The sequence below is a fragment of the Drosophila mauritiana genome, chromosome 2L, assembly GCF_004382145.1.
Source record: "Drosophila mauritiana strain mau12 chromosome 2L, ASM438214v1, whole genome shotgun sequence".
In the NCBI taxonomy this organism is placed as follows: domain Eukaryota; kingdom Metazoa; phylum Arthropoda; class Insecta; order Diptera; family Drosophilidae; genus Drosophila; species Drosophila mauritiana.
In genome coordinates, this window is record NC_046667.1 from 14818883 (window position 1) to 14842956 (window position 24074).

Genomic DNA, 24074 nt, shown 5'->3' on the forward strand with positions numbered 1-24074 from the left:
ATGCTTAAGGTAAGGTCAGGCCATAATTTAAGTTGACAAGCATGACATGGAAATTCCCTTTGGTCGCAAGCAGCAGCAGCCGCCGTTGCCATAATCAGGCTGAAACACATGGTTACCCCGCACTTTCTGCCCCCATTCCCCTCCACCCACTAGCATGTGTGTGTGTGTGATTGTGAGGAGCTCCAATTCCATGCGAAAGTCGCCTTGGGTGACCAGTTCCTTTGAGAGCCGCGTCCCCTCGTCCAGTGCACTCCAAGGACTTTCGTCCGCCCCCGCTGCTCCTGTTTAATTAACACATGCTCAACGAATCGTAATTTAATTGCGGCTTTGATGTTTCCCTCGGGCTTGAACTGAGTCATACAAAAATTGAAGACATTCAAAGGGGGCCAGGAGCATTTTGCCACAGACGTAGACTGATCATTTCCAATTTATGGAAGCTCGTTAGAAGAAATTTCTTTCTGATGTCTTTCTAGTGATTGAATTAAATTTAGCTTTTAAAACCTAGAAATATGAGTGAAATGAGTATATAAAGCTTCTTAGTGGATTCGGAATAAGTGTATTCTTTTATAAAAATAATGCTATAAGACATAGATATGAATAAAATAAGATTTAAAGCTTAGAGAAAATGTTAGAGATTGAATTTAATCTTGAAATAACATTTTAGTTCTAATATATAATCCAGCCCGTAGTTTTGAGTGTTGACCAAACTAAATTGTTAGCTTTGTACGCATAAACTCATATGTTGATCATATCGACGATACGTTTAGATTGCTGATTATTCCAATGCCAATGCATGCATATATAGTTTGCATTACGAGTCGGGACATACATGCGCCACACGAAGTAATATAAGCACAGAGTAGCTTACATCTTAATTACATATCGCATATTAATACAATATTAATCATACGCCCTGTTGACACGCGTGCGCCTCCCTTGACCAAGCAGCAAACACGTGGCCAAAGCACGGCGCATTGCTCATGCAGGGCCAACCAACCATACATATATGTCCACAATACATACCAGCTACATACGAATGTATATATGTACATGAAGAAAGTACGCAAGTGTGTGCGGAGGCGTGTGCATATCTAAGCCATTGCCAGTGTTTTGTCATGAGTGGACAAACCAGCACAACAACGGCAACAACACATATGGCGTTAATAAACTTCTGGCCCCGTGCCTGAGGGTCCACCAACTGAAATGAACTCGGGAAACAAACTGATGGAATGGGAGCTGCGAACTGGATGGTGGGCATGGTGATATGTGCATATACGGAACCTGGATGGGAGACTCCTTCCTCTGGCGTCCATCGTACGTTGTTGGCTTGTGCTGCTTTATGGCCGCAAGTCAATTCTCTGACAAAATGCCAAGCATATTTATTTATTTACTTTAGCTTCCAGGCAGACCAGCGAAGACCACTCCCGAACTTCCCATCCTCCCAGCCGTTTGTATGCTCGTCCACGTCCGACGTTCTCGTCTCGTTTTGCGTCACTTGCCAAGTGTTTATTCAACTTGCCCCACCGAGTATATGAAAAAACACAATGAAGCACAAACAACCAAGTGTTGGTGGGCGGTAAAGGGGCACTGGTAGCACCATCCATGCAATATTAACTAAACCAAGACCAACGAAATTTCTTTGACTTGTTTCAACACTAAACTAAAATCAAAGTATGTACGCTAGTCAGTTTAAAAATAGTTCAAGTAGTAGTGGAATTATTTAAGTTAGACTTTAGAATATATAACATTATGAGACAGAGTATTTTCTACTTATTTTTTTTAAATAATTTAGCCAACATGACTAAGTTTTTCTAACAAAATGCAAGACAAATGTGTGCACTTGTTACTGTAACTTATGCAAACATTTCAGAGGCCAAGTAAGGTGGCACAATAAAATCAGGCCGAGAATTGTGTAGACCTTAATTTCAACTCCATCATTTCGGCAATTTGTGTTCTATAACCCAACTAAAGCTGCCCGAAACTCGGTAACAATCTGCTGCTACCCAACGACATTCAAAACCGATGCCTTAGAGCCTGTGCGTCCGTGTGTTGATGAAGATTACGTCAGCTGAAAAGTTATTGTTTTGGCCCGGCATTCAGGAAGGCAACTAAAGACAGGAACCGGGTGTGGGTGCGATGTTCTCGTTCTGGCGAAACTACCATTTATATCCATATAGTTGGTGTCCTGCACCACAAAATAGAGAGAAAGAATCGGGCCGACGAAACGTGCGGCATGTGGGCAAACTGTCGTCTTTCATTTTCGTTTTTCGGTCGGTCGCAAATAGTTTTCGGCATGAAAATTGCGGCCAAATCGAACCAAGGATGCTGCTATCTAGCAAAACGGCCTCTGGCCAAGCGTGAAAGTGACCAGCAGGAGAGAGCCCGAAAATGAAACATTAAAAATAAATCTAAATTGGAGATCCACAATTTTCCATGTTTTTTTTTTTTGTGTTACGTTCCCAATAGACAATAGAAATTCAACATTAAATTACGGAAATATTCGGAGCAGGAACAAAACTGCCACTGCTGCATATTCTGTGTGCGGTAGCGACGCACTGGAAATTTTGAGATATTAAATGAATTTCCAACTTGTGTCCCCAGTTACAGTTGTCAAATCCTCTGCCCCCAAACCCAAGCCCCATTTTTATCCTTTTAAAATTTCTGGGTGCATAGTTTTGGCTATTTTTTCGGACTGCTCGACAACCACATGGTGACATGCCAGGCAGGAAGTCGGTTCGATGAGGGGAGCAAGCTGGCGCTAGCTGGAGAAAGCGGGAGCAGGGGGCGTGGCACGCAATTAGCCAGGCTGTCAACCAAAGTGTTTTCTCTGCCCCTTTCCCGCATCCCTCTGCGTCGCTGTGTGTGTCCGCTTGCATTAGAATTGCTAATTGCCAAAAGTTTCCCAGCTGCAACATTTCTTCTGCTGCTTGAATGCAATCGTTGTCGCTAACATCCCCATCAACGATGTCCTTTATCTATATATGTATGTGTGGAATAAAATTCATATAGATAGACCTAGAATTGAGACATCTGCTTGAAGTGCAATGCTAAATGCAGCAAGAACAGACTTTATTTCCCTGTGAAATGGAAGTAAAAAGGATACATAAATTGCTGACGTGTCATTACTTTTAATTCGATTAGTTGTAATATTTTAAAGTTTTTCATTAAAGCAAAAGCCAATGCAGATGCAATTGGAAAGTTTTGCATAAGAAACGAAGGATAAATTGCCAATGCGGAGTAGCCATTTCGCCAGCTCCCGTATCCCGGATCCTCCGGGGAAACCACCGAGCAGGAGACAAACTTTTCAATAGTATTCCACTCTTCCTGTCTTCCCTATTCCCGGTGCTGCCAATGTCTGGCCAATTTTTGTGTGTTTTGCCAGTCAACAACTTTGTTTATTATTTTGTTTCTTTTATTTCCTTTTTTTTTTTGCAACTTATGCGGCAACTTTTGGGCAAAAAGGCGACTCTGTGGGCGTGTCACAGTTGTTAACGAAGAGGAAGCGGATTGCAGAATGGTAATATTTCCAACACAAGACTCAAAACACATACATACAAAGCGAGGAGAAAAGAAGCCACCGCAATGAGAAACATTTTGCGCTTGGAATGGAAATGGAAAATGACAATGGAGCTATGGAAACTTGCCATTCATTCATTACTTAAAAGGGGAGCAAGAGCCTTCGTTGGATCTTCCGACTATAAAATACCTACTGTAGGAATTTCGCGAGTGCTATAAACTTTTTAATGAAATTGAATCCATTGTTGTGGGTCAGAAGGTTACGCGGAAACCAGGAGCTGCACAGACTACATTCAACTAACAATGGTTTCGCTAATTAGCTTTAAACTTTAAGCCACATTGATTGTTGTATCCACCGGTAATAATAAATAAATCCAACTTTCCCCTCTTATGTTACCGACAAGAGTGCATATTACACGCTATAAAACAATCTACCCCTCTACATATTAAGTGCCAGGTATAAAAACTACCGAAATTTGCGTGGAATTTGCCACAGCAATCGTTATAAAACTTTGTCGAAAGCAACAGCGGCGCACAAGGGGAGAAAGAAAAGCGGGAAAGACAAAGAGGGGAGAAGAAAATAAAATAAAATGAAAGGAAACTTTATTTTTACAACTAATTGGCAAACTTAAATGTAAGATTTCGTTTTATTTGTGGGCCGCGACAAAGCTGTTTGAGGCTTCATTAAAAAATTACATTTTTCCAGCTACAGGCGACAGGAGCACAAAGACCCCAAAGGCACTTGGTGTTGGTCAGGGCAACAGGAAATGGGAAATGGAAAATGTGAAATGGGAAATGGGTAATGGGAGAAGTAAGAAGCCGGCCGACGAGTCCTTGTCCAGGGATGCGGCCATGGCAATTTATGACCAACTGGCAATGAAAATATTTGCCACATAAATAAACCGTGACAAGCTTGGAAGGACACATTGACAGGCGATACACGGGGCCGGAGGACAGGATATCGAACGGATCGCAGGATATGGCGGGGTCGCTTACCTGGAAACTTGTACAGGGCCACCTCGTTGCAATTAATCTCAATCAGGGTGCTCGTCTCGTTGGGCAGACCGGCGCACTGGCACATGGAGTTGAGTGGACAGGCGTAGAGAATGTCCTGCTGCTGTGAGCCCAGCAGGGCGGCGGATCCCCTGCCTCCGGACGAGGACGCTGGTCCCCGGCCGGTATTCCTTGGCCTCCGGTGGCCACCTCCGCCGTCGAACTGCCAGCAGTGCGAGGAGCTCACCAGGCACGAGATCAGCACCAGATACAGATGCATCCTGAAAGGGAAACGAAAGAGGTTGGCTCTTTAGAAATCTGCGATCTATAGATAGCATCTTATAATCCAGTGGTCCCCACTTTTCCTTTATTCGCCCGTCTCATTTCAGCACGTTGGCTCACATAAATCCACTGTGTGGAGACACCTTTGCCGGGGGCATTTGTTTATTCGTTGCTGCTTTGCATAAATCACACGTTTGAAAAGCGAAAGCAAATGAAATGGCATAAAATTAACGTTAGTCAACACGCGTTGACTACGCACCGTGGCACAAAAAAAAACATTAATAAAAATATTTTTGATTTAAATTCCGCTACAAGGTAATTAGTTGCTTTATATGAAAAAAAAGAAAAGTAAAATGAGCTACAAATTTATTGCAGCACTTCTAAAGAAAATTAATTGATTTTCAAGCAGAAAGTATACTTTTTGTCATGTAGTATCTACATCACCCAAGTTTTAATTGTATTTACAACATTTTTGTATCCCGCACAGCACTTTCTACAGTCGAGTGAAACCTAAGCTTCCCAGAATTCTGCTCGCAGGCTCGGCGCGTAAAAACAATTAACTTGATTTAATTGTTTTCGTAATACTTTTGAACCAATGTTGATATTTTGGCTTAAGCGAACACCCTTCCCCTCATTCCGCGTCCAACACGCCAAACGACAACGGAGGAAGTTTTCGACTAAAAGCCTGCGACAACTCATGCAAATGAGCCGCAGTCGTGTGACACAGTCCTCTTTTGCCAGCCGAACTCCCTCTCATCCGACGCCATGCAATCTTTCATACACATGGAAATGCCTAGCCTTAAAAGAAAATATGCACTGGGCGGAAAATGTTATAATTATCGATAGTGATCAAGAAAAATTAAGTCATCAGACGTACCTTCGCAGCCAGAATACCAGAACTATGCTTAAAAATGCATTATGCATAAAAAAAAATGTTACATTTTATAATGAAATCTCAATAACTTTCTCATTACACATTTCTCTCAGCTTGTATGGAAGTCAAAAGAAAGTGCGCAACCACAACACGTAGAGGCCTCAACAGCCGCAGAGAAGTCGCATATAAAACATGTTTCATGTACGCTAGATGTGTGATGTTTATTTGACACGCCAAAGTATATAATAACAAATAAAAACTTTCGGCTCCGCCATGAAACCATGGAACCATGGAACCTTGCCATACCAGACGCCGGCGACAAGGACGAGTACGGGCCATTAGCACGATTGTTGAGCTTTAAGACTCCCGACGGTTTACCTTGAGTGGGCCAATGTGTGTGGGTACCTGCGCACATTACGACCAGCCATAAAACTAGGAGCCAAAAAGAAAAACCCTGTGCAGACTGGCACTCAATCCCGCTCCCATCCGCATAAGTCTGTAAGTTATTTCCAGTCAGCTCAAAGCTTCGGAAAAGTCAAATATATTTTATACACGATGAAATATGGCCAAGAAAAATTGAAGTGAGAGGTCCGGATAGCACAAATTATACGGCTTAGCTCTAAGATTGGCTTGCAAGTAAAAAACCCTCCGAAAATAAGGAGCTTTTATTATACTATTACTGAAAACGAAAACTAGCCACAATGTTGCAGATGCCTTGCAATATACTGAAATTGCTTTGCATTCCGAAATAAGAAAGTTCTCTTGATTTGAAAATATTTAGGAATCAATCACCTAAATATGCAATTTGTATATATAACTTCAGCCCATCCATCTTCGGTTTCAATTAAATAAATATATTCTAATTTAATAAATCTAATCTTGTCGGTCGAATCGCCAACTGTTTACCTAATCTTCCGACTGTCATTTGCCATATGCACAAAACATTAAATTCCGACCGACAGGGAAAAAACCAATCAGAAAAGCTTCAGCTTTCCGCCCGGCACTTTTGCTGATTGTTTTTCATTACGCTGATGGTGACAAATCGAAGTCTTTTCCCATCGCTTGGACCATGTAAAACAAATGATACATCACACAGTTGAGTGCGTATATATAAGTAGTATCAACCTTTATGCACCTTGCCCACACACAAACACACACACATACTTGCGATACATCAGAATGGGACAAAGTCGAAGAAGTCAGGATGTTGGACGACGGGCGGCAGAATAAAAACGAAAAAGATAAATATGTCGTAAAAGTTTTTTATTTGCGTTTTATTTTTTTTGATACAGAAAATGACTAACTTGTTGGCTGACAGACAAGCAGCAAACAGGCAACGCTTTGGGCCAGGAACAAGTGGGGTTCAGAGGTGTAGTGGGTCTGTGGGCTGGTGGGCGGATGGGCGGTGGGTCATGATGTTGGCCAGAGAACGTCTGTCACGCACACAGGACCCCTCCGCCCCACAAGTTGGACCCTGCAGATGCGGGCGCTGCTTCCATGTGACCCTCAACCTTGTCGGACCAAACTTTTAAAACAAGCGAACAGAATAAATGAATGAATGAAAAGTAGCACGAAGTAGTAAAATACTCTTTAAAAATAGGAAGATCCTTTCTATTCGATTATTAAAAATATAATTAAGTTATAAAGTTATACTACAAAATTATAGTTATGGATATACTACCATTAATAATTTAATATACCATATATTAAAAACCAACATGAGTTATCTTCGATTCAATCCCTATTTCACTTCGTTCTCGCTTATTTCCATAAAATATGCGATACCCTTTTTCCCTCTTTAAGATCCGGCCAAAGAGCAAACTATACAATAAAGTGTCAATCCCCACAAACACTCCCATTACTGAGGAATCCTTTGCCGCCATCATCTTCCTTTGAGGAGAAGGACGAATGCCACGAAAAGGTCAACAAGAGGCAGGCAGCCAGGCGGGGCAGACCGCAAGTTTTTATTACGCATATAATGCCAGCGATTTGGCCAAAGGAGAGTGCGGGCGGGAGTTTAAGTGGGAGTGGCTCGCAGAGTCTGCATCATTTTTATACTTTTAATTTTTTATGCCGGTGACACAGTGACATGAAATGTCAACGAGCTGCAAAACAAACAGCAGCAGAAGCCGACGCAGAAGCAGAGGCGGCGGTAGCAAGAAAGTCCTGGACAAGGACCAGGATAAATATGATGAGCGTCCGTTGGGGATGATGTCCTGCTAGTTGACGCCGACGACGACGCCAACGTCGACGCGGGCTGCGACGCAGCGCAGCATGAAATGGGAGCAAAACGTAGCATACATTTGGGAGTCGTTGCCTCGCAGTTTCGCCGCCCCTTTTCGCCTCGCCGTATCTCAGTCGAGAATTTGCGAGTTTGTGCGATAATAACATATGTAAGTTGCCTCCCCGCACACAGGGCATGCATATGTGAGCATGTCGGTTTTAAACTCATCCCCATAAGCTGCTCCTGCTCCAGCTCCTACTTCTGCTCCAACTCCAGCTGCCGTTGCTGTTATACAAGCCCAAAGCTTTTTCGCCCAAAAAAATGAAGAAAACCAGATTTTAAAGCCGTCGCTCAGACGGGGATCAAAACTTTAAATGAACTTAACAAACTGTGAGCGTATATTTAACGCAGCCAAACATGAAAAAGGTTCTTGAGCGCGCGATTACGTGCCAGTAGGTGTGCCCTTTTGTATGTATACGTAGTAAGTGGGATCCTTATATATTATATCCTCAAGATACATTACACTTAATTGGCGTCAAGTCAATTAAGAATACGGCAAACTTTTGCCGGGTCTTTCGACAAGAGTACCTTAGTAAAAGGGATAAGTTATTATACCCTAGCAGGGTGTATCATCATTGTACTAAAATGTTTGGTATTTAATCTAAGGCGTAATAAAGGATATGCTCTTTGAAAGGAACTTATTAAACAAGTAATTATGAGGCTCACTTTTACCATTTCAAATACTGATTTATTCCTATTTTGAGAACGTAAATGCACACATTTTTGGGTATATTGCTCAATTCCACACTTTACATTTTAACCACATATTCCCTTCCAATTTTCCACTACATAGCCATCCATTCAACTGGCCCGGATTTTCTGGCACAAGTCTAAGGCCAGTTCTTGGCCATATCTCACACCTTGACAGATGCAAAACGATCCATCTTTGGCATTGGAGCTGCACATATGCAGTGGTGGGTTTTATGAAACCATTAGCAGAACGGCGCAAACTTTAAGATACATTCATCTTGCGAGGCGTTTTAAAAAGAAACTTAGCACCGCACTGGTTTGACTCGCCAACGATTCCTTGGCCATATAAATCACACTCCAACACAGACACACCAAATGAGATGCACATCCACATTCACATACACAGTTTAGTCAGTTCATTCAAGTGTCGTTTATCGCTTTTGCTATTTTGGCAGCGCCTTTCGTAAAACTGCTTTCGGTCATAAATATGCCAATTTGGCAGAGCGACCCTCACACTTTACCCTTAACAAGGTGATTTCCCGGTACTCGGGAGCTAACCAAAAAACCAGCCATCCAGCTAGTCAGTCAGTCAAGCAGAGTCAGTCAGAACAATAAAAATAAAATTTATTACTCAAAGTTTATGGCATAGCAATAAATGTATCTTTTCTGCTGAGTATCCCAGTATCTGTATCCATAAATATGCACCCATTCGCACCTAAGTGCGGCATGCGGGGGTGCCACATGTGGCGCCCAGACCCGCCAACACCAACGGACATCGGAATTATTATGTTGCCCCCAGCCCATTCCACCCCATTCCGACCCACGTACCACCCAGAGCACAACCCTTGATTCAAATCCCATAAAGTTGTCGAGTGTCTGTTGCTGTGATAGTTGCTACTGCTGGCCATTTCACGTTGGTCGGAGCTGTTTGGCAATTGCCGCATCATTAATCTTACTCACGGAAACGGCGCTTAGGTCAAAGTTTTGAGTTCGGGTAATTTATCTTCGACTTGCCGCAATTATGTGCCCAGACGGTGTTGGAAACGAGGGGTTACGAAAAAAACTAGACAATTTTGCACCGTGTGCTGACACCTTCGTTAATTCCAATCCCTCCGGCAATCAGCGACGCACCTGAACTTGAAACCGGATGCGGAGGACTCTCATCTACGGGGAGATATATTTACATAGAGCCGCATTCGCGAAAGGAGGATTGCTGGTCTAATAACTCTTTGCCTAAATAATTTAAGAGCAATTTCGCGCCCGCGGCACTAAAATTAAATTGAAGTGTTTACGGAAAACACATGAATTGCTTATGAACGACGAGCGCCAAACTATCCAAGGACGTTCGCCAGGTGTTGGTCAGTACGAGGGGCGGGATTCGAGGCCTCGGGCGTGTCATGTTGTGCGGTGGGCGTGGTCTCGGCACTGATGTGCGGCAACGCTTTTGGATATATGTATTCCATGCTTATCAAGCAAATGACAGTGCACAATGGAAACCGAAAGTACAGGGCGACAAACGAGTGATGACCAAGCAACCCCATCGCATGTGCACAGTGGATTAGGCTGACAAAAGTCATAACATTTTATACCAAAATAGGAACAAAGCTGGGAACTATGAGAGATTTCAGAAAACAGTTCAAAACTGAAGTTATATCTTTCCATTTAACAGAAAGTTAACTTTGAAATAAATCTAAGCTCAATGGTGTTTCATATAAATATCATGAGTTTCACCTAATTTCAAAGTCATAAATCAAAGACTTACCAAATATGAACATTTACTTTCTGAGTCCGAAGTAAAAAGTAAAGGAATATAAGGGTTTGTTTAGCAAGTTAAAGGGTAGTAATTATTAAAACTTCTTAATTTGCGTGACTCGCAACTAGAAGCCTACAATTAAGTCACAATATACTGAGTAGAATGGTTTCTGAATGAGTAATAACTCTGACAACTCTACCCATATATTGCACAAGTAAATTTAAGTTTGTGACTTTACTGCTGAATCTGCCGCTGTTATACAACAAACAACGTTAGCTAAGTATCTTGGGGATTAATGAGAATTTCCTCCAAGAGTCTCTCCACCACGGCTTAATTCCCTGTTTTGGGCCACTGTTCCAGGCTGTTGTTATTATTCTCGGGGCACACAGCCGCACAATTAATTGCGTAAACAAAACGCGACGGACGGGCGGGCATGGGCATTGAATTATTCAAATCATCTATAATTACAGCTGGCAACCCGCTCGATTGCCTGCTCCTTGCCGCCCCGCCATTCGGTGGCACGCCCCCCGTTTCGGCCCCAACGCATTTATCAATTAAATGCGAACGCAGCGGCAAATCCAGCAATTGCAGCGGCAATGAGGACATTGCTGGGCCAGCAATTAAATTATTAAAAGTTTGTCATAAATAAAGTGCGGCACTTGACAATTATTAAAATGAATTACAATCCAGAAGAGAAGGATGGAGGCGAGCAGCACAAATATTGGGGGCGCCAAAAAGGATTGACTAAGGGAAAGGACAAAACGATACATATGTACATGTATACGAGCTTTTAAATTTATGCGCTGCCTTTATAGCCGCTTTCTGTGCTGGTGTGTGTGTGTGTGGGACGACCTCTGGGTTTATGAAATGCCAAGCGGCTGTTTTCGTTCTTATTTTTGCAACTGTTTAATCTCAATTACCAGTGCGAAATATGCAATAAATCTGTTATTGTTTGCCTTTATAACCGATTTGCAGGGTATGCCAGGCTGGTTGTGAGCAATCGAAAATCACTTTCTCAAACTATATAAAAAAAGCGTATTCAATCCGATGCTAAATCATTGATGATGCCACATAAATACTGAGATAGCTACTCCTGGTTTCAATTGCTATACAAGTTATCTTTTATAATTTGATTTATAGCCCGAATTCTCCAAATGTGCAAGAGTTAGAATGGAGTTTTGTTTTTTCGATACAAACTTTTGCAAGCCTAAAAGGGGTATTCAAAACTCGATCAGCTCGGAGTTTTGGAGCTCTGCCGCTGCATGTGTCACGGTGTGTCAGTGGCGTTTTATGCCATTCTCTCAAGTGCCCCCGACACACACAGTTGTTGCAAATGGCGGGCGTACCGCCATTCTTCTGCCCCCCGATTTGCTGCCACCTTGCCCCAAACTCCAAACGCGTTTTATTTTTTGTTTCATGTACGAAGCAATAAAAACACAAATAATGGCGGCTGTTGGATAAAAAGAGGAAATGTGTGTGCAGGGTACTGTGAGGGTAGAACATACGCAATTTGTGCTGCGTTTGGGGATTGTTGTTGGATTGTAACATTTCTGTTTTCTGTTTTCGGTTGGTTGCTGTGTTTGGTTTATGCGATCCCTTTTTTTGTTGCTTTGGTTTTTGCCCTTTTTTATTTGCCCGTTTGTTGGGCTGATTTTAAGCCCTTAAGCACATAATTTCAATTGCTGTATATATCACAAAACGGATTAATTTTAATTTTGACGTATGATTTGTGTGCTTGTGTGCACGTGGCATTTCAAATCAGTGCCTCTGAGTGCAAAATACCCGTATCCGAGCCATTAATGCCTTACGCAGATTTCATTCAATGTCGGGGCCTAAGTATTTGGCAAGGAAAATGCAAGCCGATGTTGGAAGGAAAATCCAAACCCAGAAAAGTGCTCAAACGCATCTCTACAACTCAAAGGGTTAGTGGCCCAGCCGAGCCTTAAATTTTCGATTCACAATTTGAAAGGTAAAATGTTGCCCCGAGTAAAGTATGTGTTCATGTGAATGTAAACGAGGTCAGGCCGTTTTTTTTGAAAAAAAAGTTCCATTCCGACTGCAAAAGAAGAAATATTGTTGGCCTAACTCAAGTGAGCTATTTTGCATTGCTGAAATTGAATTGAAATTACGGGCTTAATCCATTTAAATAAATTTTAGAGGAAATACAACTCAAACCGTTTAGGTTTTAAATTGTGAAAGCTTTCTTTATAAGCTGCAACTTAGACATTTTCTTAAGAATTGTAACGATTAAATAAAAACGATGTAGCTTGCAACATAATGTGTTTCTAAATTATCAAGAATTTGTAATTAAACTTTGGTTAGAACTATATTACATTTTACTGCTCGCGCTCTTTAAAGTCCATTCTTATATTTTATTTTACCAAAAGGAGCATTTGCACAAGCCAAACTGGACCTAATTAATTACACTTAATGAAAGAACCGGGAAAATCAAGTCTGCTCTAAATTTATCTGCGGTTTTTATTGCTCCTTGAAGCATCAACCACTTCAACCGCAACAGCAACTTTTGCTAACTTTTTATATATTGTGTATACCATTTACCATATACATTTATATGGAAATCAGGTTGGCGACACTTCGCTAACTGAATGGCTTCATTAGGAAATTAAGGCGACAATGACTGAAAAACATGGGAGGTCGCAAAATGAAGAGGAAAACCTCGGGCTTTCCAGCTGAAATTTATGAATTTGTGGCATGATTCAAGCTAATCACGTTGCTGCCATTACCTAAAATTATTTCACATATAGCCCAGTGAGCGGGAACGCAGGGGAAAACATTATTTAAATATCTTAATGCGTTAAATTTACGAGTCCAGGCCATGAGAATGGCCACGCATAAACTACATGGTGTGTGTGAGCAGAAGTATGTGTGTGTGTGGTACGGGCGGGATATTCAAATTCGGTCAGGTGTATAATTAAATTGGAAATTGTGAGCACACGCACAGGCGAAATACTTGGGATTTGGAATATTTAAACGATGGGCCATCGTCGCCCTATTCCGCCGGCCACTTGACCGGCACTTAGGACCTGGCCAAAAGGTCAAAGTATACAAAATTCACTGGAAAGCCATATACAATTTGCCACTGACATACCACCAATTCCCAATTAACAACATCTCTTTCCTCATGTCCCCATGGATACATATACCACCAGTTCGCTTCTTTGCCGTTCTTAAAGCGAGCAAATATCATTAAACACACAAGGTGCTCCAGTGGAATGACAGTCCTCCTGAGGCGGAGGTCATGGGTCTCCCATCGTTCATTCATTCTTGGCCAATTTGGCGGACAGCCACCAACACTTCGATGAAATGTGTGCCAATGTCTCCCCGGGGCGTGTGACCCCAGAGAAAGCCCCGAATGATATGCGGCATGGGGCATGGGCGTCGTTATAGTCCTAATGAATGCATTAAAGTTGCAGGAAGAAACGAATGTAAGCTCATCAGTGAAAGCCTTTAGAGAAACTTTGGTAGAACCATAAACCGAATAAAAGTTTTAAAGCTGTGATGATCTAATTCTAAAAGTCTTAGCCTCTTGAGAAAGCAGAGAACTCTATTTGAATGGTTTCAATGTTGAAATAATATTTACTAATAATGTCTCTATAAATACACATATTCAAAAACTAACTGAATATTTCACGTATAACTTGCTGACCCAAAACAAGTGCACAAACGTTGCCTCAAACATCTTAAGTTTGAATAATAAATGTTTATCAGGATTCGAAATTATTCACCGACACATTAAATGAACATTATGAGCAAATGTCAAGGAGAGAGGAACTATAATATTATTTAGGAAATATCTCTTTGGTGGCATGTCTCTCTGGGCAAATTATACAAGCGGGTTATGCTATTTATTTTGGAATAAGTACACACATTGAGCATGCGGTTTATTTAGTGCTCCTATCCCCACATGCAAGTGAGTGTGTCACGTTGAGAGGCGCTTTCCTGATTAAATGCGTAAATTTAATTGCCTGGACTGCGACACGTGGCGTATAATTAATGACGTGAGTCAGAAGGACTCGAAACGCAGCTGAAGACAGCAAAGTAAGAGGGAGAGGGGGAGAGAACGAAAGCGAGACAACTCAAACCGAACATCATCTGAATAAGTCATAAGGTTTTTGGCTTTTCAATACGCCTGGCAGGAAGCGGGGATGAAGGGTCGGGTCGGCCAACATCCGTAGGACACAAATAAGCCATATCATTCGCATTTCGTGTATTGACTGGCAGTTAACATGGCTTGGCAAAAAGTTTGCAACGACTTGTGCAATCGTCCTCCGTGCATACCGAAGTCCCCCCAAACCCCCCACATCTAAAGTACAATTGCAACTGTCATACGCACGCATTCCCCGGCGGCAAGGGGCAAGTTGTTGGCAGAAATTGAGGTGGAGAGTCCTCTCCTCACATATATGTGTATATACTATATGCATTTGGCAACAATTTATAAGGGCAATACGTGCAGGGCATATGCCCGGGTTAGGTTAGACTTCCTGTCGAGGACAACTATGCGAGGTCCACGCGTGTGCATACCAATGTCCCGACCAAGAAGACCCAAAGGCAACGTCGGACGGATGGGAACGGTAAGGAGCAGAGCGGAGCGGACCAGTCCACGACATGGCCATGCAATCCGGGCAATCGCAGCAAACATTTCAAGAACGAGCAGCGAGAAGGAGGAGCTCTCCAGTAAACAAGGCTGGCATGGAAAACGGAAGGAAACGAGTGGCAACGGATGGCTTCGGGCCAGGAGCGGTAAATACCCTAGGACTTCTTATACACCTCGCCAAATTTTGTGGGGAAAATCATTGAAAAATATATTTCAAATATTTAATTTCTTAAATATTATAATTTACTCTTAATGCAATGGAATTGTTCATCATCATTGCAATGTTCAGTACGCCATATCATTAATTACAAATTAAGAAAAGTTTAAGTGCATCTTGCTAGCTAATTTAAGAAATTGACAAATAATATTTTACGATTTATAACTCTAGAAATCATATGTCTGAGCAGCAGAAAATAGGATTATGATGCCCCCAGCGTTGCAAAGGGTATCGCAGGAAAACGGAAGTTAAGCCTGAAACTTATGTCGGAGGTGGTCCCTGAATTCAGCTTGAAGTTTTTCGAATTGCTCGCACTGCGCCGTCATGTCTTTCGCCCTTCTAGCCCGCGTTCACCCTTCGGCTACGGGTATTACCAATTCGATAATAAATATTGCAAGCTAGACAACAAAAGAAGAAGAAAAAGCATATATTTGTATGTATGTGTCTGCGCGTATTGAAAACGAATTCAACAAGAAAACGAGAAAGTTGCTTGCACAAAACGAGCGAAAAACAAATTAAATTCGGTTTGTCGTTCTCATTTTTTTATTTTTTTTTTTCCCACTCCAAGTTTTCCCTCTGCAACACAAATTTATTTTTTTTTTAGCAATTACGTGGCGGGAAGAGGGGCTTTTGGGGTGGCGGGGGACTTTGTGAAGGCTGCACGAAGTCAACGATTTGCATAAGTTGGGCGTGGCATTGCTGGGGCGTTGTCGCATTGATTACAAGCGTGAAAATGAATTTCGATTATGCGATGAAGGCAAGGACGAGGGTTCGTTGACAATGTTTTCGTTGCTTTTTGCCAGGACTCATTGTCAGTCGACTGGCGCCGCAAGGTATGCTATGATTTCAGCACCGAATAAGCGACTGGTCGGTCGGTGGATTCACAGCTCTGATCAGGTTAAATTCGCTTGGCTAGCGCAGCCAGTTGTAATTTGTGCAATGCATACGGAAATATAATCACAGGCAGTGCTGAAATCTAGCACATACAATTTTCCAACGATAGATATCTGAGAGAACGCAGGCAAAGAAAACAACATATACCACTACCACTTGTAATCCAAGGCCAATCATCAAATTTGCTCCATTTATTGAGCCACTTCAATGCAAACCCAGAACATATTAAATTATTTCATACAATTTATTGATTTACTAGCAGCCTTTGAGTAGCGTTACTCTTTAGTCAAATATACAAACACAAAATGTATAAGAGCACCTTGCTAAAGTAAAAGCATATTTTGACTTTCATATATACAGGTAACAGTTCTATATTTATGTATTTAAAAGAAATGATAAGAAACATAAAAAGACTCACAATTAGAATACAATGAAAATGAATAAAGAATTAAAAATATCTAGAGATCTTTGAGGATCCTTACGCATTCATATATTTACAGGGTATAAAAGATAAGCAGCGCTATTCTTTTTTCATTCTTCATTCGCGAATCCACTTATGGTTTTCCTTTTCTCGTAATTTTTTATTTTTTGATCTATTCTCGTTCCCGCTGGATTCGCAGTCGTCTTGAAAAATGTACTTTTTATGCTTCATTACGTGGCATCTTCCTGTTGTCAGTTTTTCTTTACATTTCGTTTAACATTTGTCACTTTTATAGCCGCATGTGTGTGCGTCTGTCAGTCCGAGTGAGTGTGCGAGTGTGTGAGTGTGTGAATGTGCCCTGGAAAATGCCTCGCAGCTGCCCATCTTCATTTGGAATGTTTTTCCTTTCCTTTCGTTTTGCTTTTCTTCTCTTTTTTTAACGCCGCTGTGTCGCTCTAGTTGTTGCTATTGCTGTTGATATTGTTGCTGTCGTTCCATCAACAGCTGCTTCCACACTTAAAAAAAATTACTTAAAAATATCAGTGACTCCTGAGTCAAAATACAATGACAAATATATTTTAAAATTGGACATGAATCTGCCACATTTTCTATTTGAGTATCAAAAGTCATAAGCACTGTTCAAAAGTTTAAAAATTTTAACAATATAAAGGTATAATAAATGTTTGTATTATTAAGTGGTACTTTTGTATTTTTGATACCTTGTTTGATTTTAGATTAAACAACGAAAGTCCCTAAACATTAAAAGTTATTTGGAGTAGCTATTATTGTTATTTTTTTTCTGAGTGGTTCTAGCAAACAGAGAATCCCCAAACACTTGGCCCAGCCTCTTTACAACTTGATTTAAGGTTCAGTGGATATGGCGCCATACCGTTCCGCCCCTTGCGCCCACCAACACCAACATCCTTCTACCCACTCGCCATCTCATGTGTTTGTCTCCTGACAAATGTCATGTTCAAATTGCAAACTGAACTTTTGACTTTTGACAACGCCAGAGAATCAACGACGCGATTCCTTGATAGATATGAAGTGGATTTTCCCAGGAGTCAAGGTCGAACATAAGCGAGGGCTTGCAATAAAGGCATAAATGTGTGTAGCACACTTTCTTCAAGAAGTTATACTTGAAACAGTTAAAGGATCTTATGCCAAATGCACAACAATAAACAATATTTAAATGTTTGCTAATGTTTCACCTAATCCTGCATGGCATATATTAAAACAAGTGTTTATATCAGCTATTTATAAATTTTAACGTGTGTAATCTAACACTCTATTTAACTACTACTAACTACCAACTAATGATGTGCCGGCAACAAATATCTAAAACGAAATATAAAAACATTCTATAATGCAAGAAGCACGTTGGTAAATAATTAATTTTCAGAATGCACATTAGCGATCTCATTTGGTATATAATTATGCATTAGACTGTTATTATACTGGTGGCTGACTTAATTGGCTCGTCATTTTGGCGCTAACATCCCAATTGCCTCATCCATTTACGTGTCACACTTGGTCCATTTATTTCGATAAATACATTGATCTATCACCAGATGTTCCGGAAGCAAAACCCTCGGCATTATAGCTTCATTACATTAGCGTGTTAAACTACTTAACATGGTGAAGGGCCAACGTAACCTGTGTGTTCTGCCGCAGGAAGATTGTACTTGCCTAATGCCCAGGCAGATTGAAGGGGCGTGCCACATTACAACTGATTGAATTAATCAGGCTCATTATTTTGCTACTATTTGGGGATTTAATGCATTTGCAAGCTATGTTTCAATTAGGCCACAGCCAAGGACTTTGACTCCCAGCTACATAAATTGTCGACCCGAAACGAATCGAGTCGAATGGTATTGAATTGAATGGCACGGCTTGGAAAGGAATGTTTAATGTATATGTATAAAGAAAAGAGCTTCAAGCTTGAATACGGGAATTTATGTGGCTACGTGCAGGGCATTTGCCAGTTGAAAGAAGATGTCTCACCGCCCATTTGCCAAACGGACGCCCCAGAAGGAAGCCCTGCGATTGGTAGTAGGCATATTTAATGACAGCAGGAGGAGTCGGTATAGACCATTATCGGAATTGGTTAGCCGTAACAAAAGCTAAGGTAAACAATACTAACTAGCAAACAAATGTGTAAACAAACGAAAAAGCTAACAAAACATTTCTCCTTTTTCAGAAAACAAATACTTAAGCGATATATATTTAAGCAAACAGCTTGAGTTATTGATAGAATCATATTTGTTTGGTAGTTTAATCAAAAAGTTTTCATTTCATATTTCGAATGAATAACCGAGGATTACCATTCAAATGATGATGATGATTTCGCAATCAATGTCCCAAAAGTGCCGAAGCCCCGACAGGTGACAAGCTTCGGCACACACAGAGCCCAACATTCACATTCACTTCTTTTTGTGGATGTATGTATCTACAAGATACTTGACACAATGAGGAAGAAAACAGAGGAAGATATATTACGTACATTCAGGCATCCTTACTTATCCCACACACGAATATTGTATTATTTTCAATAAGCAGGCGACATATTGATAACAAAGCTTTGAAATATATACAAGCGTCCCTTCCTCAGTTGCCCCGCTTTCTCGATCCTTGATTTCAATAGCTGGAAAATATTGAACACACCTCCCCCCTCCTGTGCCACGAAAGCATCCCGTCCACACAAAAGGAGATGACAGGACGAGGTAGCATCGAAGCGCAAAGTATTTTGTGCCAAAAAAGGAAAGAGAAATATTGTATGGTCATGTCATTGTATGGGTTATAAATGTATGCAGCGATGTGGGGATTAGACTACTGCTGGAAGTTGGATTTCTATTATATTCTCCACTCTTGGGCTGTGATGATGCCAGAATGATGATATGAGTGCAATGACAGTAGAACCGCAAAACCAACAGAGTCGGAATGAAAACTGCTGAGAATGGTAGTGGAAAGAAAGGGAAAAGCATTTAAAAATGGCAGACAGCAAAAGATGCAAATGAGAATCGGTTTATGCCTCCTGCTCCTGCCCCTGCCACTGCCCCAGACGCTGTCCCCTCTGGAGCAGCTGCTTCTTCCACACTCGAAAGTTAACATACATCCCTGCAGGACCACAGTCCTTCACTCAGAGTCAGTCAATCACTCCTGCTTCGATTACAGCAGAAGGAGTGACATTTTTAGTTGCACCAACACGGCAGAAAAAAAATCCCGCAAAATGAATGAAAAGCCAAGATGGGGAAGGGCCAAATCCCCAACTACACCTCCCCTTTTTCATATGGCGTCTGCTGCTGTCACATAATCCCCTTTTTCAATAAGATTTAAATTTGCATTTGACACATATTGGACGAGGGCACCGACAACAGCCCAATCCTGTTCAACAAACCAACGAACGATGGTGTCGACAACACCTCACAAGACTCACAAACCTCTGCGAATAGGAAACTATATGCATATATCTGCACATAAATATATCTTCAAGTATCTGGGTGCGCGTGAAAAATATCTTTGCAACAATGCTGCCGCTGCGAGGATAACATTATCCCACAATGCGATTCCCCAAGAAAAATTCTGGGAAGCGCAAACATATCATCTTAAACCCATGTTATTTTCATATTTGTGATAAAGGTTCCTGACAATTTTTTTTGGCCAATAATCAATCTTAGCCAATACTAAGCTTGAAATCTATTCAAATACATTACATGCAGTAACAAGTTTATACTCGTAGTAGAATGGAATATTTGTCTTTATTTTCAATTTACTTGGGACAGACAAATCTGTCAAAAATTGTACATTTAATTAACTTGCAATTCATATTCCAAAATTAATTTAAGAATTGAATTTATATTTGCCAACACTGGTTGTAAAAGGCTTAAATCTATCTGAACAATAAGAACCATTGACCATATATTGATTTCAATAATATGTACAGATTATAAACTACGTATCTCGAGTGATGGAAAGTGGGATGATTTTCATGATGCTTTCGTTCATACACAAATATTGACTGCACCTGCTAGCACAGCATAAGCAGATCTTAAATATTCCGCACTTTTGCAGCCCCACCCACTTAAACAACCGAGCGCATTAGCATAGGCTCCACAACAGAACATATATTTAACCTCGGCACATGCATATCAGAGGAGAGAATGCAGTGGCATTGCCACCAAGAAGAAGGGCATGGGCCTGGGCTGCCAGGCGGTGAGGTGGCGGATTCGTGGGGACAGGTGACAGCTTAGGTGGGGCAAAAACGGGGACGTCAGAGGTGAAAATAGAGCAAAAGGTAGTTTACAATAGAGGAAACTGCGCGTCATTAGCATAGCTAAGGGAATTGTTTTAGTTGGTTTCAGTTCGTTTGGTGGGCTGGCTGCGCTGGATTGCACGGTTTGAATGGTTTGGTTGGTTTGGACCCGCTGAATGGATGGGTGTGGCATTCTAGGGTGAGCGGTGCGCGGTGCGCGGTGGGCGGTGGCCAACATGGCTGACATGTTATGTGATTTGATTTGGATGCCCCCTCAATGCCGCCATTTCTGTGCAAGCCTGCAAGTGGTCGGTGGCAAATGGGGGTAAGTACGTTTTGGTTTGGAAACCTCATTAGTTTGACATTCCAATATGTCAGATTGTGGCTACTGGCAACTGCGGCAAAACCAATAAAAGAGCACCAACGAATTCCGGCAGGGGTTGCGGGCATCAAAGCAAACGTTTGATGTTACTGACTGATCTTTTATATAGCTTTTTTTTGAGTTAAAAAAGTTATATTGATGTGGCTGACCAGCAAATAATATCTGACTTTTTTGGTAAATAAAAACTTGTGATGAAAGTGGATAGAATATAAATGTATTGAAGTGAAACAAATATTTTTACATTTTTTCTAGCATAAAACAAAGAAAATAAATGTTTTTATTTATGGGTACTATATATTGGACATACGCACATTTAGGCAAATAAAACGCAGCTTTTGAAATGCAAAATCCAATATCATTCTCCATGTCTAATATGCGGTCTTTAGCTCCGATTACCATACGACTCACAACCCTTTCCTTTGCCTAACAATGGATATCATCGTATTATCATCCTCCACTTACGCTCTATCTAATTGCATCTAATCTAGCATTTCAATTCCTGTTGCCGTTCTCTGTCACAAGGCTGCCAGCTCCTCAATGGCCAGACACCCACTTACTCCATCCGACATATGCTCATTCATTTATCATAGTCGCTATAGCGATTGTGTTTGGAACCCCTTCGGGTTCGGCATCGTCCCTGGCTCGCTTCATTAAAAAGTAAGCCCTTTTAAATTGGCCCCCTTTCCCGCTCGTCTAGCTGCGCGCCAAGCCATTCCATTCCCCGCTTGCCAAGAACCATCCGGCCAACAACCAATTGACATTCATAGAAAGCAACGAGACTGCGTTCTTTTCTCCTTTCTCCGGTTTCCACTACTGGTTATTCCCTCCATATTCAATTTTTTTCTCTTTTTTTCGGATCCTTCTCAAATCGTTTTGGCCTGTTCATCTTTTTTCCAACTACCAGTGAGGCGGCGGTGTGTGTGTGTGTGTTTGCCTTTCAATTTGCTGACTGCTGCGTGTGTGCCCAGTTAGAGAAACATAATCGGGCAATACTTTTCCAGCTATTTGCGTGGCAAATATTTTTGCGGAGCCCGGAGAAAGAACCCAACGAACCATCGAAGCGGAGGCAGCAACAAAATTGTCAAAGGGTTCGTACTCGCTTGGCATGGATGGGATTTTCCATGCGCGTCCTGGTTTTTGGTTTAGTTTTCTGGTTATGGTGCTCCTGGCTTTGGGCCTGTTTGTCATCAGCTCCATATCTCAGGGCCAATTTACATTTACGAGCCGACAGCCAAGCAGGCAACCAACCAACCAACCGGGCAGCCGTCAAATATGTTAAATAACGAACTATTTTGCATTTTTATTTTATTCTTTCTCGCCCTGCTCTGATATCGAACTCGGAAAAGTGGGTTGTGGTTTCCAGGCGAGGAATGCCTTGAACGCCGAGAATTTGTGTGCGGCTTTCAATGAGGAATGTGTGAGAGGCTCTGCGTCTGTTTCTGCTTTTGTGTCTGCCTCTGGTATATGTATGTCCTCCTCCCTGGTCTGTTTACACAACCATGTCAATTTAAATCTATGTCAAAACACACGACTTAGTTGAGGTTTATTTATGTCGGTCTGCCCTCACCCACCTCAGCTCCCCCTTACAATTCAATAAAAAAATAAGGCAGCAAAACATTCGGAAAGCGGTTTTTTCCACTTTTTTTATTTGCATTTCCGAGTCACGTAAATGGATCTTCGGCACTATCTGGATAATATTCGATTTCCACACGCTCCCCGTTTCAATGCCCTTCGCTTTGGGCCAATACCTTTTAAATTGGTTTGCCTGACAACGCCTCGCTCAATAAATATCTAATTTCCGCAGTATGTGTGTGCGCTTATACATTGTGTTCGAATTAAAGTGGGAAATGCTCATTTTGTTTAGCCACCCCTTAAGAGGGGGGCGTGGCCGAGCTTAAGCCCATCAAGCGTATGATTAGCGTCAATCAGTGAAATCGTGGACGTTTAATTAAAAATCAATCAGTTGCTGTGACATAACACCGAATGGTTCGATAAACAGTTTATGTAGCCAACGTTTACGAAACGTAGGAAAAGCTGAATTCTCTAGCTGAATAAATCGACAATTTTCTGGGGGTAGATACATTGAAAATTTTGTAGTGGACATCAATCATTTTGTTGCTCGGCCTGGGCAAAGTTTCGTGTTAATCAGGAGAACCCATCGCATGATAGATTGACTCTGTATTTTGTGTGTCTAAGGTTAGGTTCAGGTAATTAGGGGTTCGAATGGATATTGTAGACGTCAAAAATGGTCCCTTGTTTGACTTTCAACTTTAACTTTTCTAGGCCAAGGCTTAAATTCGGAAAATTATTTTTCACTCTGTCTGTAATAAAATAATTTTATATGATTACAAGAAATATAAGTCCTATTAAAAACATTCGACTCAGGTTTGTATTGGCCAAAATGGTTTGGCATGCCGATAGAAATTGACAAGACAAATAATAAAATAAAACAAGAGAGTCGATTACCTCACCTATCTGATACCCCGTACTCAGCGTTAGAGTGGGCAAGATGCACAATCTCGCCGTTTCCAGAATCTGCGTTCAATCAATGTTCAAAAAATATAGGGTCGATTACATATCCTTCTAACTGATACAAACTTTTCAATGAACATTGTATACCCGTTTACACTTAAAGTAAAGGGTATAACTAAATACATGCATACATTTTTATAGCATTAATCGTTTATGTGCAACAATTTGATTTATTAATCTCATTACATTTTATTGATAAAAATCAGACCAAAACTCCATAAAGTCAATCAGCAAAAGTGCCGTAAGGCAACCAAATAATTTAATCGACGGCATGTTATGGATATTTTTTGTTTCTCTGACCAGGGTGTTCATTATAATGAGTTGATTAAGAGCTAGAGTAAACTTTCGATCCTGGCTAGACTCTGGTCA

The 24074-nt window shown here is 41.3% G+C and overlaps 1 protein-coding gene across 2 annotated transcripts in view; it reads right to left on the reverse strand.

Annotated features, from left to right (window-relative positions):
* The window catches only part of LOC117147406 (chaoptin), a 38061-nt gene that overhangs the window by 11452 nt on the left and 2535 nt on the right, over positions 1-24074 (reverse strand). For both annotated transcript variants that reach the window (XM_033314292.1, XM_033314284.1), the window contains exon 2: positions 4513-4790. In XM_033314292.1, the coding sequence (XP_033170183.1) occupies positions 4513-4789 (277 nt within the window). In that variant the 5' untranslated portion in view covers position 4790. The remainder of the gene's footprint in view (positions 1-4512; positions 4791-24074) is intronic.